The sequence below is a fragment of the Danio rerio genome, chromosome 24 (assembly GCF_052040795.2).
Source record: "Danio rerio strain M-AB ecotype USA chromosome 24, GRCz13ab, whole genome shotgun sequence".
NCBI classification, from domain to species: domain Eukaryota; kingdom Metazoa; phylum Chordata; class Actinopteri; order Cypriniformes; family Danionidae; genus Danio; species Danio rerio.
In genome coordinates this window covers 39567501-39579646 of record NC_141044.1, presented here as the reverse complement: position 1 = coordinate 39579646, position 12146 = coordinate 39567501, and the positions used below count along the sequence as shown (strand labels likewise).

At 35.3% G+C, this 12146-nt stretch overlaps 2 protein-coding genes across 7 annotated transcripts in view; both read right to left on the bottom strand.

Annotated features, from left to right (window-relative positions):
- map3k14b (mitogen-activated protein kinase kinase kinase 14b) overlaps nt 1-12146 on the bottom strand; it is a 471535-nt gene that overhangs the window by 182892 nt on the left and 276497 nt on the right. The window lies entirely within an intron of this gene.
- Nucleotides 3571-12146, bottom strand: part of si:ch73-334d15.4 — a 13251-nt gene continuing 4675 nt past the window's right edge. The window contains exons 3-6 of one of the 2 annotated variants that reach the window (XM_087308919.1): nt 11590-12146; nt 9766-9915; nt 5782-5874; nt 3571-4721 (exon numbers count right to left, since the gene is read on the bottom strand). The exon at nt 11590-12146 is cut by the window's right edge and continues 547 nt beyond it. In XM_087308919.1, the coding sequence (XP_087165045.1) occupies nt 11893-12146 (254 nt within the window). In that variant the 3' untranslated portion in view covers nt 3571-4721; nt 5782-5874; nt 9766-9915; nt 11590-11892. Of the gene's footprint in view, nt 4722-5781; nt 5875-8790 lie in introns of those variants that run through there. The other variant, NM_001442358.1, reaches the window with a different exon arrangement.

The following is a 12146-nucleotide window of genomic DNA, read 5'->3' as shown; positions in this document are numbered from 1 at the left end:
TGAAGCCCCAACTCCTAAAATCTGTCCACATTTCTTCAAGATGCACACTGTATCCATAAATACAAGAAAATTTTAATTTTGTTAACTATATTTGCATTTTATTTCATTTTATTTAATCTTCATTGCTCAGTAAGAACTGATTTTTAATCATTTTGCAGCTGATACAGACAAAATCATATATGGTATGGTCATATATATGAAAATGGCCATCTTATTGAGTCATGTACAAGGCCAGTAATGTGTAAAACATCAGGTATTTACAGTTGAAGTCAGAATGATTAGCCCCTCTTTGATTTTTTTTCTTTTTAAATTATTTCCTAAATGCTGTTTAACAGAGCAAGGAAATTTTCACAGTATGTCTGATAATATTTTTTCTTCTGGAGAAAGTTTTGTTTGTTTTATTTAGGCAAGAATAAAAGCAGTTATTAATTTTTTAAAACCCTTTTAAGGACAAAATTATTAGCCTCTTCAAGTTTTTTTTTTTGATAATCTACAGAACAAACCATCATTACACAATAACTTGCCTAATTACCCTAACCTGCCTAGTTAACCTAATTAACCTAGTTAAGCCTTATGTCTCTTTAAGCTGTATAGAAGTGTCTTGAAAATTATCTAGTCAAATATTATTTACTGTCATCATGGCAAAGATTAAAAAATCAGTTATTAGAGATGAGTTATTAAAACGATTATGATTAGAAATGTATTGAAAAAAATCTGCTTTCCGTTACAGAAAAATTGGGGAAAAAAATAAACAAGGGGTCTAATAATTCAGGCGGGCTAATAATTCTGATTTCAACTGTATATCCTTCATTAAAAATGGAACTGCTTTAAGATGCCTTTAAATTAACTATCAAATAGCAGCATAACTAATCACATATACAGATAAAAACAAACATTTAAAAATAATGCCTCGGTTGCATATTTAAACTCTACGTGCTGAAAAACTTGTAATTTTGGCATTTCTAAATTAAATCAATTAGCTAAGAAAAAATGTTATTTCATACATACACGTTATTAAGGTAGAGTTGGTTTTATATTCGCACATTCATTCAGTGACAACTTGTAAGATGCCATTGAGGAAGGGCTGCAGGCTGTTGAAAAAAAACTGACATCGCGATATTTTATTTTTCAACGATATTTATTGCAATATTGAATATATAATTTGCCCAGATTAAATAATTATGCTAATTAGGAAAGAATTCATAATTTTTCCAATGTTTACATGTTTATCGTATTTCTTTTTTCCATATTTATTTTATTTTCGTGTTGTCACTTGTCACTTTATGTACACTGGAAGCTTCTGTAGCCAAAACAAATTCCTTGTGTGTGTGAAGCACACTTGGCAATGAAACTGATTCTGATTCTTCATTTGAATGATTTCGTAAGGGAGTGCATCTACATAAACAATAATAAACCAATCACACAAATTGTACAGCAACAACACTGTGCAAACAAAATATACAGTGCTATATGATTTTCTGGAGATTATTCTAGATCTATCTAATATTTATATGCACAAATTTAATGATCAAATAACACCATAGTATATATACATACTGTAAACGCAATAAATTTTCTTTAAAGTTCATGCATTTATTTCTTTTCGGCTTAGTCCCTTTATTAACTAGGTGTCGGCACAGCAGAATGAACCACCAACTTATCCAGCATTTACTTTACACAGCAGATGGCCTTCCAGCTGCAACCCATGACTGGGAAACACCCATACACTCTCATTCACACACATACACTATGGACAATTTAGCTTACCCAATTCACCTATCGTGCATGTCTTTGGACTTGTGGGAGAAACCACGAGGAGAATGTGCAAACTCCACACAGAAAAGCCACTTGAACAAGTCGAAGCTTAAACCAGCGACCTTCTTGCTGTGAGGCGATCTTGCTACCCACTGTGCCACCGTGACACTTTCCTTAAAGTTAAAAATGCAATTTAATTTGCCTGAATACTTTTATAAAAACACACATAAATGATAAATGTTTTGGTAACTTCATGGGTTATGGCCTACAGCACTTACTCATTGTTGCTCTTATAGTTGTGTAAATTGCTTCCTTGTCCTCATTTGTAGGTCGCTTTGGATAAAAGCGTCTGCTAAATGAATAAATGTAAAGGTATATTGTGCAGCCCTACATTAAGGTACAGTAAGTGTTATATTCACACATCAGACTGTCTTCCAAATACAGTTTTACAAAAATATTCTTTGCAAATTCTAAATAGTGAAATCACATTAGCAGCCAAATGACTATCCAAGTCAAAGACAATCAAAATACAACATATTGTTCACAGTCAAATAAATAGTGCTTATGTAGTTTTCAAGTCATAGACTACTCAATTTACATTTGATTTCAGACCGAATATTCAAAATACAATGGTAAACAATACCCTGCTGAAAAATCCAGTTTAGGCAGGATGGTTGGCTGGTTTTAGCTGGTCGACCAGCCTGGTTTTAGAGAGGTTTTGGCCACTTCCAGGGTGGTTTCCAGCCATTTCCAGCCTGGTCCTAGCTGGTCAGGCTGGAAAGTGACCAGCTAAAACCATCTAAAACCAGATGCTGGTTTAAGCTGGACATAGCTGGTTTTGGCTGGTTCCCAGCCTGTTCAGCTAAAACCAGGCTGGAAATGACGTGAAACCAGCCTGGAAGTGGCCTAAACCCTAAAACCCGACTGGTCGACCAGCTAAAACCAGCCAACCATCCTAGGCTGGTTTAAGCTGGAGTTTTCAGCAGGGTAAAGGGGGTTTGACACTGACAAATGTGAGGATATAAAACCAACTTTACCTCAATACCTCTTGTTTCCATATTCATCTGCTAAGTTACTTGTTCTTGGATGGACTGTGAGTGAATAAATAAGTTGTTCATTTGTTTTCTGACAAACGGATGCAAGTACTAATTTTTCTGTTTGTTTGTATGACGTTCGGCATATACAGTGATTTTGAGTGGAAATACCGTGCTTTAATGTTTACCTGATAGCTTCACGTATCGACTGGCGTTGTTCTCAATAAATAGCGCCCACTGTAAGAGAAAACCGGTGTAAACCTTTACTTTATAACGCTATTTTTTTTTAACAAAATGCAATGAAGTCGGTTTGTCTTGAGTTCATTACTCGAGGCGTTTAAGTGTAGCGTTACGTTGTTGCCATCTGGCGGTCACAACATAAAATTACACTAACAAATAAACATTCTCGCTCACAGGTTTAGCTGTTTATTCTTTATAAATACTTGATTTTATTTGTAAAAAGAAAAAAAAACGAGTGAGTGAATTGGAGCAAGTCGATGTTTGTGTTTAGCTGGTTGATGATAAATCCAGATGGATTAACAGACCTTCGGTCAGACCCTGTGATGGTTATTTAAAGTTCACCCAAAAATGAAAACTCTGTCATTATTTACTCATCATTTACTTGTTACAAACCTGTTTGAGTTTCTTTCTTCTGCTCAGTACAGAAAAGGACATTTTGAAAAATCTTTAAAACTTTAACAATTTGCTTCCATGTCATGTTTTTACTGTGGAAGCCAAATTACACTGATTTTGAGTAGAAATAATGAGCTTTAATATTTACCTGATAGCTTTACGTATCAACTGGTGTTGCTCTCAATAAATGGCGACCGCTGTACGAGAAAAACCGGTGTAAAACTTGACTTTATAACGCTCTTTTAAAAAAATGCAGTGAAGTCGGTTTGTCTTGAGTTCATTACGCGAGGCGTTTAGGTGTAGCGTTACGTTGTTGCCATCTGGCGGTCACGCCATAAAATTACACTAACAAAACATTCTCGCTCACATTAGGTTTAGCTGTTAATTTGTTATAAATACTTAATTTTATTTGTAAAGGGAAAAGGTCCAAGTAATTCAGGGTTATGGCACTCATACAAAATAATAATAAAACATAAGTCTGCATTTTTGGCTCTTACACAGTTTATTTATGTAATTATTGCTTAACTATTGGATGTATTCAAGATGTTTTATATTTAATGTGTTACAGCAATAGTAAAATATGAAAACAAAGGCAAAAATAGAGAAAAAAGATAATATAACTTTAATGAACACACACAGAAAAAGATATAAAATGCAATACAAGAGGTTGTTGAAAGATTAAAATACAGAAATAATAATAAAAAAAAAACTATCTGGCACAAATATCTGTTGTCTGTGAGCCCACAGATTTGGCTGGATTTTGATTTTGTGTGGGATGCCAAAAGGTTTTCTCAAACTCTTGTGCAAGGCTTTTAAAACAAGTACAGTGTGATTATATGCGTGTTAATATAATGTAACCTTTTGCTTTGGCTATATGTGTTTAGAATTAGTATTGATTACATATGTATACAATATTTGTGTGTACTGTATATAGTGCTAACGAAAATAGCATAGGCACCTCTGATATTTGATTCACATCACAGCCCAGTTTCTATTTGATTTAATTAATTGCTATTTAGATTTTCTAAAGTTCAGAGGTTATGAGCTGTGCTTTTTAATAATCGAAATCAATCAATTTATAATTCTGGCTAAAATTCTGTCTGCTTTCTCTATAAACCTATATTTTTTATACTGTTATTGTGTATTTTCACACAATGATTTACCATCACATTGATAAAAATTAGCAAAATACTCTGTAATGGTGTCCAGTTTTGGTTTTAAGGATATAACAACAATGGACTAAAAACTGATTTTATTCTTTTTTAAGTTTTGTGTAAACACATTGATCTGTTATAATGACTAAAAACCAATGACTGTAAAAAATATGGACGACGCGACAGCCCTTTTTCCCACTGAACGCCTTGAGGGCAAAACGCCTGCTTGACGGGCACAAACTGTCGCAAAAGACCGCTGAAATTGGAGCCAGACATGCGCAGAAGGATTGTCTGATGGAGCCAGAGGAGGAGCCGCGAAAATGAGCAGAGTCGAGCTTCCAATCAAACGCTTTATGTAAAATCAACTACGCCCCCCGAACTTCTCAGCATGCGTTTGCTGTCATATCAACACAAATGGATGTAATAACGTTAACAAATATGAGGGTTTTATATATTCAATCGCGCCAGCTCCAGGCCGCAGCGCATAACTTTACTCGCGGCGTCGCGGGCTGATTCCGGCTCGCATGCGGCAGCGCCTGCTCGCTCGGCCGCCGCATCTGGCTCGATTGACTCGGACTGGAATCGGGCAGTGAGTCCAGGCATCCGGAGTAGGTCCAGCAGAGGTAACATTAGTCAGTCTGAGCTCTAAGAGATAAGTCTCCGGCAGGCGAGAATCTAGCCGGAACTGTGTTTTGCTATCTGGGTGGCTAGGCGTGTATCAGCAAACTAATAAAGCCCGAAAAAAGCCCTGAACTTAGCGAATAAACAGTGTTCCACCAGGATCATGTATGTCAGAAACTATAGTTTACTGCTGAACTCATTTTGTCATGGTAAAATAACACAGAAATCGAATAATAACATTTCAGTCTACTTCAGTCTCCTGCCGAAGCTCAGACGCCGCGCTTTGAGAAACTGTAAATCACAGCTGTCAATCACATTGACACGCCCAGCATTAAATTACTGCTAAAAACAAACTGTTTACAAAAATGAAGATCTGCACCTATTTCAGCACAATAACCAGTGCCTTAATCGACCAGAACTATCTTTCGGGACATTTTATTGCAAGTGTAATATTTTTTTTTATTTGGGCTCAAGTCTCCTTCATTAACACGGAGGAGGCGGGCTTTATGACTTGTACTGCAGCCAGCCCCCAGGGGGCGATCTAACGGCCGAAACCTTCACTCAAACGTAGGCTTGCGGCACACTTGCTAAAAACACTCTTTTCTGCATGCCAGGCCAGTAGATGGCGATGCCTAAAAAAACACAGCATACTTTTGCCCGCATATAAACGGCATGCACTAAATGGGCTCTATGCACGGCGGCGCGTGACGCATTTCCGGTAAAATTTAAGACCCCGAGCCTACTTCCGCCGATCGTACAGTACAGTGCTACAACAGGAGCGCTACTGATAAAAACGAGTAATGTTTTGGACAGTTGTCTTAATGTTTTATTCCATTATAGCCCACTTATATATGTTTATGTCAGCTACATAAATATGACATCTAAACGTTTAAAAGTGTCATTTCAAAGACGTGAGAACAGTACTTGTAGATACCACTGCTGTGTTCAGCAATGCACAGCGTCAAAAATTGAACTCTTACCTTAGTTTCCACACGTTTCCAAAAGACAAAGTCGTGCAGAAGAGGTGGGTTGTTGATATTAAACGTGAGAATTTTACAGAAACAGAAAAAAAACAAGAGTGTAGCTGACAATTTCAGTCTAGAAAACTGATCGAGGCTCGAGTGCCAACCGGATGCAGACATTTAAAGAAAGGAGCTTTTATGGCAAATAATAGTTTATTTTCATTGCCTTTGAAGTAAAAAAAAAATGAACATTAATATACATAAACATTTCTTAAGCTACTTTCTAAGTGCAATTTTTTAATTCAGAATAAAGACCTTTATTTTATTCACTGTACATATAAAATATAATTCACTGTATGTAATTTGAAATAAATTGTCAAAAAAATGTAACATTTTGAAAAAAATATTTTATTCAGATGAACAGAAAAAATGACATTGAATCAGTTGTTTTCTTGAATCAGGTGCTTCTTCTGTAACTTGTGCATAGAGAGGTATTTGGGCTTATACGTATTAAATAAATAAATAAATCACCCATCTGTTTCATGGAACTTAACACATAATTGATCCATTCCAAACAATTGTTCATGTGACAACACACATTACACATTTCAGAGTAATGGGCTGTCTGGAAAAGCAAAGCAACCAAATGTTTGCATATCCCACTCTCAGCCACACAAGAGCAGGAGCTATAAACTAGCAGACGATGGCATGGATCTTCTGACGGATGTCCGCTCCAGGATGAAGTTACACATAAAATTTTCTAGCTCTGAATCTCATAATGTTACCTAGAAAACAGAAACAAGAATATTAATAGGTTTTTTTAATAGAGTCATTAAAGGCAGATCACTCAAAACTGAAAATTCTATTTCCTCATCCTTCACTTGTTTCAAACCTGTTTGAGTTTCTTTCTGATGTTTAACACAAACAAAAATACTTTGAAGAAAGCTGGAAACTTGCAACCACTGATATTCATAGTAGTTCTTTTTCATACTATGGAAGTCAATGGTTACAGGTTTTCAGCTTTCTTCAAAATATCTTCTTTTTAAAGGCATCTGCAGCAATATCATCAGATTAAACTACACAGTAAATAATTAATTTAAATTATTTAAAAGTAGCTCCCTTTAGTCACACTTTAAAATAAAGTTTCATTAATTAATGTATTTGCTCACTATTAAAATAACTATTTAATATTTAATAGTTAACATTGTTAAACTAATTTACTAATGAATAAAAATCCAAAGTCATGCTTGTTAACATTAGCTATTACATTGTGAGTTAACAAGCACAATGAATAAGCATTTGTTCATTAATGTAAAAAACTAATAAATATTGCAATAGACAAATTGTTGATGTGAAATTAACTAATGACACCTTATTGTTTTGGGTCACCCTCCCATTTAATTACAATGTTATCGACTAAATAGAAAGCATGCTATCTACACTGTTACACTGCATCTGTCATCTCCACTGTTTCAGCAATAAATATCAGCATTGACACAGTGCTATTTGTCTGTTGTGGATGGAACGGCATTGTATTATTTTATTCCTAATATATCTTGCTCAATAATCATGCTTACAAGCTAAGACAGCATCTGTGTTTCTGTAATTATCCGAACTGAATGGGACAGAATTTCACATGTGTATGCTGTCCTACTCTCAGCTGGTGAGGAGACTCCGATTTCTTCATAGACCTATCGGTAGTAATGAGCTCTCACTGAGATCTTATTCCGGCCCTGTTTTTACCTGACACTTTGAGACAGAATTACATACACATATGATTACTTTTACTTACGTGATAAAGCTGCAGATGGACGGATCGTAAGAGTATTAACGCTAAAGTTAGCCTTCAGGCTAGCTGAACTTACCTTCATAATTGCACAGGTAGGAAGATGCATACAACTTGAAACCCTTCTCAAGCTTTGCTCTGCGGTGTTGTAGAGCACATCCGGACAATCATTTGCACATCGTTGACCATAATTTACTCGCAAACAGCGAGTAAATATTGACGACTCTGCCATAATACTGTTTACCTCCGCTTAAAATCACCCAGACCGGAAGCTGGACCGCGGCCTTAGACAAAACGCGGAAGTAACGCGTGCATATAGCCCATTCCAGGGGTTTCATTACCACGACGTAAAATGGGCGTGGCTCGGTCGGTGTTTGGGAAACGCCCCCTTAAAAAAAAAACAATACTGAGAGGTCACCGATCATGCGCAGTACAGGTTCTTTTTTAGCGCGGTCATTTCAAACAGGATGATTATGGATAAAGAACCTACCGCGGTGGATAACGAGGGAAAAAAACAATCATACAGGTTATTTTTTTGTTTTTATAATCTTATATTTTAAAGATTTCATTAGCAAAACCGGCTGACCTCGTTTTACTCCGTTTTTCTGTCTCTGGGCTTTTGTACTTCCATTTTAAACCAAATAATAATGGTTGTGGTAAGATTAACCGTGTTTTTGTAGTTTAAAATATGGTATTCAGTCATGTTTAAACAAATAAATACCACATTTTCTGTAATAAATCGTGGTTAATTTTTCTTTCTCGATCTTATTCATATTTTATTATATATATTACATATATTATATATTATACATAAATTATATCATATTTATTTTCTATTTTTATTTAAAGTCATCATACACAAAACAACTGGGATCAGGACAGGTATCTGATGTTAACTAATATAAAAGTGATCATACATGAAACCCCTGGGATCAGGACAGGTATTTGATGTTAATATATATAAAAGTGATCAATGATCATACATAAAAACCCCTGGGATCAGGACCGGTATTTGATGTTACTGTATATAATATAAAAGTGATCATACATGAAACCCCTGGGATCAGGACAGGTATCTGATGTTAATATATATAAAAGTGATCATACATGAAACCCCTGAGATCAGGACAGGTATCTGATGTTAACTAATATAAAAGTGATCATACATGAAACCCCTGAGATCAGGACAGGTATCTGATGTTACTGTATATAATATAAAAGTGATCATACATGAAACACCTGGGATCAGGACAGGTATCTGATGTTACTGTATATAATATAAAAGTGATCATACATGAAACCCCTGAGATCAGGACAGGTATCTGATGTTACTGTATATAATATAAAAGTGATCATACATGAAACACCTGAGATCAGGACAGGTATCTGATGTTACTGTATATAATATAAAAGTGATCATACATGAAACACCTGGGATCAGGACAGGTATGTGATGTTAACTAATATAAAAGTAATTATACATGAAACCCCTGGCATCAGGACAGGTATCTGATGCTACTGTATATGATATATAAAGTATTTGACACAAAAGCCGTGGGATCGGGACAGGTATCTTAAGTTATAACAGTATTAATGTAATCTGAGAGGTATCTTAAGTTAATTTGTTTAAAATAACATACACTGACTTCACATGAAACCCCTGCGAATACGTACAGGTATCTGAATCAAACGGCTGTTTTCACAATCTGCGCATGATCCGTGACCTATGCAAATTCACATATAGGCCACGCCCACTCGATGACGTAGTAGCGGTTACGCTGTACTGAAACCCCTGGAAAAAAGTGCCTGCCCATATAAACTGGAAATGCTCAGTATTTTAACAAATTCACATTTCTGTAGTTGACACAGATACAACAACAGTATTGTTTTCTAACATACACTCATAAAATGCATTGGTCAAGTAAATAAATGGCAAAAATCCATAAAAGTTTAACATTTTTAGATGAACACTGTGTTGAGTAAACATAACCTCAGATTAGTGGCTCTTCATCAGACCCTGTGATAGTTATTAAAGAGATGATTTACCCCAAAATGAAAATTCTGCCATCATTTACTCATCCTTTACTTGTTACAAACCTGTTCGAGTTTCTTTCTTCTGCTCAATACAAAATAAAAAGACATTTTGAAAAATCTTTAAACCTGTAACCATTGGCTTCCAAAGTAATTGTTTTTACCATGAAAGTCAATAGTTACAGGTTTTCAAATTTTTGTCTTTTGTGTTCAACAGAAGAAAGAAACTTAAAGTTAAACTTTACAGTTTTCCTCAGTGGCTTCGGTGCATTTCACACAACACGATTTACATTTGCACAACAGTTAATGCATTTTTCAAAACATTTGTGCACATCATAGTAGCAGTAACTTATTCCTTCTAACAAATTGCAAATGCTTTTGGACATGCATCAACAGCTTTTATACAACTCTCTGCTGTTTATAACATTATCATTTGCTTATGTCATGTCAGTGAAAATTAAATGAACTTGTGAAGACTGAATAGCTACTCCATATAAAACTAATAGTCCTCATTTCATTACTTCAGTCATCACATACAAAAATGTTGAGCTAGTTGTCAAAATCTGTCAAGAAAATTTTATAACAAATTTAAATCTTTTTTCCCCCCGAAAATGTCGTTTAAATTGAACAATTTCATGAATGATTTACTGACTTATATATGTTGTAGGTTGAGATCCAATATGTTCTGCAATATTTTTCACAGATGTGCACAGCTCCACCTAGAGGAAGTTTGTTTTTTGTAAATAAGGGTGTATTTATTCTTTTACACAATGCTGTGAATATATTAAAAAAGCAAAGATCATATGCAGTAAAAATGTGAAACATACATATTCAGTGTCTTGTACTCAGATACTTCACTAAATGCACTGATGTCTAACTTTACTGTAGTTTTCAAATGGCTCTGCAAATAGTATATAGTGCTGTCTTGAGCATTTTTAGAAACTGTCACCAAAATCTGACTTTTTTGCGTTGGGACAAATTTACAGAGTAAACTCATAATGAAAACATGACAAAGCCATTTGACTATCTTGTTCATAAACAATAGTGTCAGGACTTTTCATCTTGATGAGACTGACACTTTCACTGACATCAATACTTGCTTTTGAGGAGTGAGCTATCCATTTTGAGCAAGTAACACGCTTTTGCAGGTTATCAACAAGGTTTTGCCGTTTGTACTAATTGTTTTGAGAAATGCATTAATTGTTGTGCAAATGTAAATAGTGTTGTGAGAAATGCACCAAAGCGACTGAGGAAAAACTGTAAATCATACAGTCACCGGTCTTTAAAACCCATCCAAATGAAAACCTTTCACTGTACTTTATGGTTAAACTTAGCGATGACTCCACAAATCATATGTTCAGAACTATAATACCAACTTGACATTGCAAATTCTGCGATGTGACTATTGCAGATTCACACATTGCGATACCGATGCTGAAACGATATATTGTGCAGCCCTAAATATATTATAAGAAATTTTCATCATCTGAAAGCTTCAATTACTAATGACAAAGCTACTATGGATTTTGTGTCTCTACAAGGCAAGTAAACTACCTTGATGTCAAAACGACACCAAAATTGGTATAAAAAACGTCAAAAATTGATTACAGGACAGTCGTTTTTTTACACCAATGTTAGATGTCAATTTGACGTTGTTTTGACGTCAAGGTAATGACCTGACATCAAATCGATTCACATTTTGATGTGTTTTTTGACGCCAATGTTAGATATCAATTTGATGTCGTCTTGATGTCAATTCAATGTCGTCTTGACACGTCCAAAATTTTGTAATTGACATCAAATCGATTTTTTGACATGTTTTTGTTGTTGTTGTGACATCAATGTGCCCACTGGGTCACATGATGTTTATACTATAACATTATCCTATAATTTATCCATACCTCTTGTTCTAATCTCTAAGTAGAATATGAAGGACCTACATCGACACTCCTTTTCTCATTCATTCTGGGCATTGAATGCTTAGTCTTGACCAAGGAGCTGAACTTGAGGAAGTTGTTGACGATTATGGGCACTGGCAGAACGATAAGCAAAACCCCGACCATTGCACAAAGGAATGCTACACATTTGCCTTGCCTTGTTACAGGCAACATATCTCCATAACCCACTGTGGTCAGCGTTACCAGAGCCCACCAAAATCCATCTAGACCGC